Source organism: Selaginella moellendorffii, unplaced genomic scaffold (assembly GCF_000143415.4).
Source record: "Selaginella moellendorffii unplaced genomic scaffold, v1.0 SELMOscaffold_93, whole genome shotgun sequence".
Lineage (NCBI taxonomy): Eukaryota > Viridiplantae > Streptophyta > Lycopodiopsida > Selaginellales > Selaginellaceae > Selaginella > Selaginella moellendorffii.
The window spans coordinates 528,705-530,344 of NW_003314354.1; the positions used below are offsets into that span (position 1 = coordinate 528,705).

Here is a 1,640-nt window from a genome sequence, read left to right on the forward strand (position 1 = left end):
TGGATTTAGCAGCTGCGAGAGACGCAAGAATGTGACCTACAGGCGGTGAATGGCGCCGATGGATCAGTGGCATACCTTTGGGACGAGGCTGGGGCGTCCTCATCGCTCCGCGCTGCGAGAAATCTGTGCTGCGGTGTGCTAGCTAGGCTTTAGGGCAAGCCAACTGAATGAGAGTTCTCGGGGCGCCAAATTTCACTGCCAGTGCCATGTCACGCGCAATCTTCGCCGTCGGAATCTTCAGCCGGCACAGAGGGATGAGGGTTTCTTCCCCTCTTCTCGGTTGAGAGTTTGATGGGCTGGGCTCTCCTCGCCCGGATCGTCGTCAAGCGCGCCACCGCCAGCAGCAACACTAGCAGCGGCAGCAGCAATGGCGCCTATCAGCTCATCCGGCGCTGCTCCAGCGCCGCCCTCGTCGCCACCGCACACAAGCTGCCGCCGCCGCCGCCGCCACTTCCCAGCGATGAGCTCGCGGCCCGGGAGGCCAGGAGCGACAAGATCATCGTCAGCGGCTACGACGCGTGGTGGCGCGAGTGGCAGGAGCAGCGCCCCCACTTCCCGAGCCTGGGGGTGCCCGACATTCTGGCGTCGGACGACACGGTGGTGATGGACGCCAACATCGGCGCCATCTTCTCGCGGATGCGGCTGGACAAGGCGTCGCCCGACCGGCAGGTGTTCCTGGGCATGCTCCGCGCGCTGGAGGACCGCGGGCGGCTCAACGCGCCGCCGAAGCTCATTCACAGGTACGCCATCGCGTGCAACCGGATGCACAAGGTGTGTGTCCCGGGCGCGTTTCTGGACGAGGGGGACCGGAACAGCATCGGGCATTTGGCGGAGGAGGTGATGCAGTGGATCGTGGAGGCGCGGTATCAGTTGCCCAGGGATCCCGCGAAATCGATGGACTTCCTCGTCACCCTGCTCCAGTGCGCGTTTCTCTACAAGTCGACCATCCTCCTCACCAACAACAAGGACTACTACTTCGTGCTCAAGGCGGCCAAGGTCTTGCAAGAGAGCATGCACGCCAGCTATCCCGAGTACGCCGACAGGATCGATCTGGGCAGCATCCGGATCGTCTTCGTGCAGGAGCAGCTCAAGTTGAACGTGCACCAAGTTGTGCGTGTCTGAGAAAAAAACGTTTTTTTCTTTCTTTTCGGGAACAGCATTTTTTCTCCTCAACAGGCTTTCTGTATTGTACATCCTTCCGAATGAGTTTCTCAAGGTCCTTCCTTCTACATCTCGACATCGACTACTTACAGATAAGCTAAACGGCTGCCACCTTGCTCTTGTTCTTGTTCAGGAGCCGCTCCAGTGCAGCCGCGTCTGAGACTGGAGCATAGCACTTGAAATCCTGGCAAACAAAGGCTACTGCTTTGCTCTCCGGGGCTTTTCCCTGTGCCATGGCCAGGAGCATCGGATTCTTGGCTTGCCAAAAGTCTACGTCGCTAGGCAGCTCCGGATCTATCTGGATAATCTGCATCGCGGGACAAAACAAATATCGTCACAAAGCCAAGTGAAAGATGGAAATCTTACGGTCGAATCCGGGTCGAAGAAGAGATGACTTGTCGTCACCAATGCATCAAACTCGCCTGACGTTTTGACGCCTGCCACCAAAATCTGTCGCTTGAAAGGAACGCCAGCACATC

The 1,640-nt window shown here is 58.4% G+C and overlaps 1 protein-coding gene across 1 annotated transcript in view; it reads right to left on the bottom strand.

Moving 5' to 3' along the window:
- Positions 1 to 1,258: 1,258 nt before the first annotated feature.
- LOC9628947 (spermatogenesis-associated protein 20) overlaps positions 1,259 to 1,640 on the bottom strand; it is a 3,576-nt gene continuing 3,194 nt past the window's right edge. Inside the window, exon 10 of the mRNA XM_002989066.2 lies at positions 1,259 to 1,468. Within this exon, the coding sequence (XP_002989112.2) occupies positions 1,259 to 1,468 (210 nt within the window). The remainder of the gene's footprint in view (positions 1,469 to 1,640) is intronic.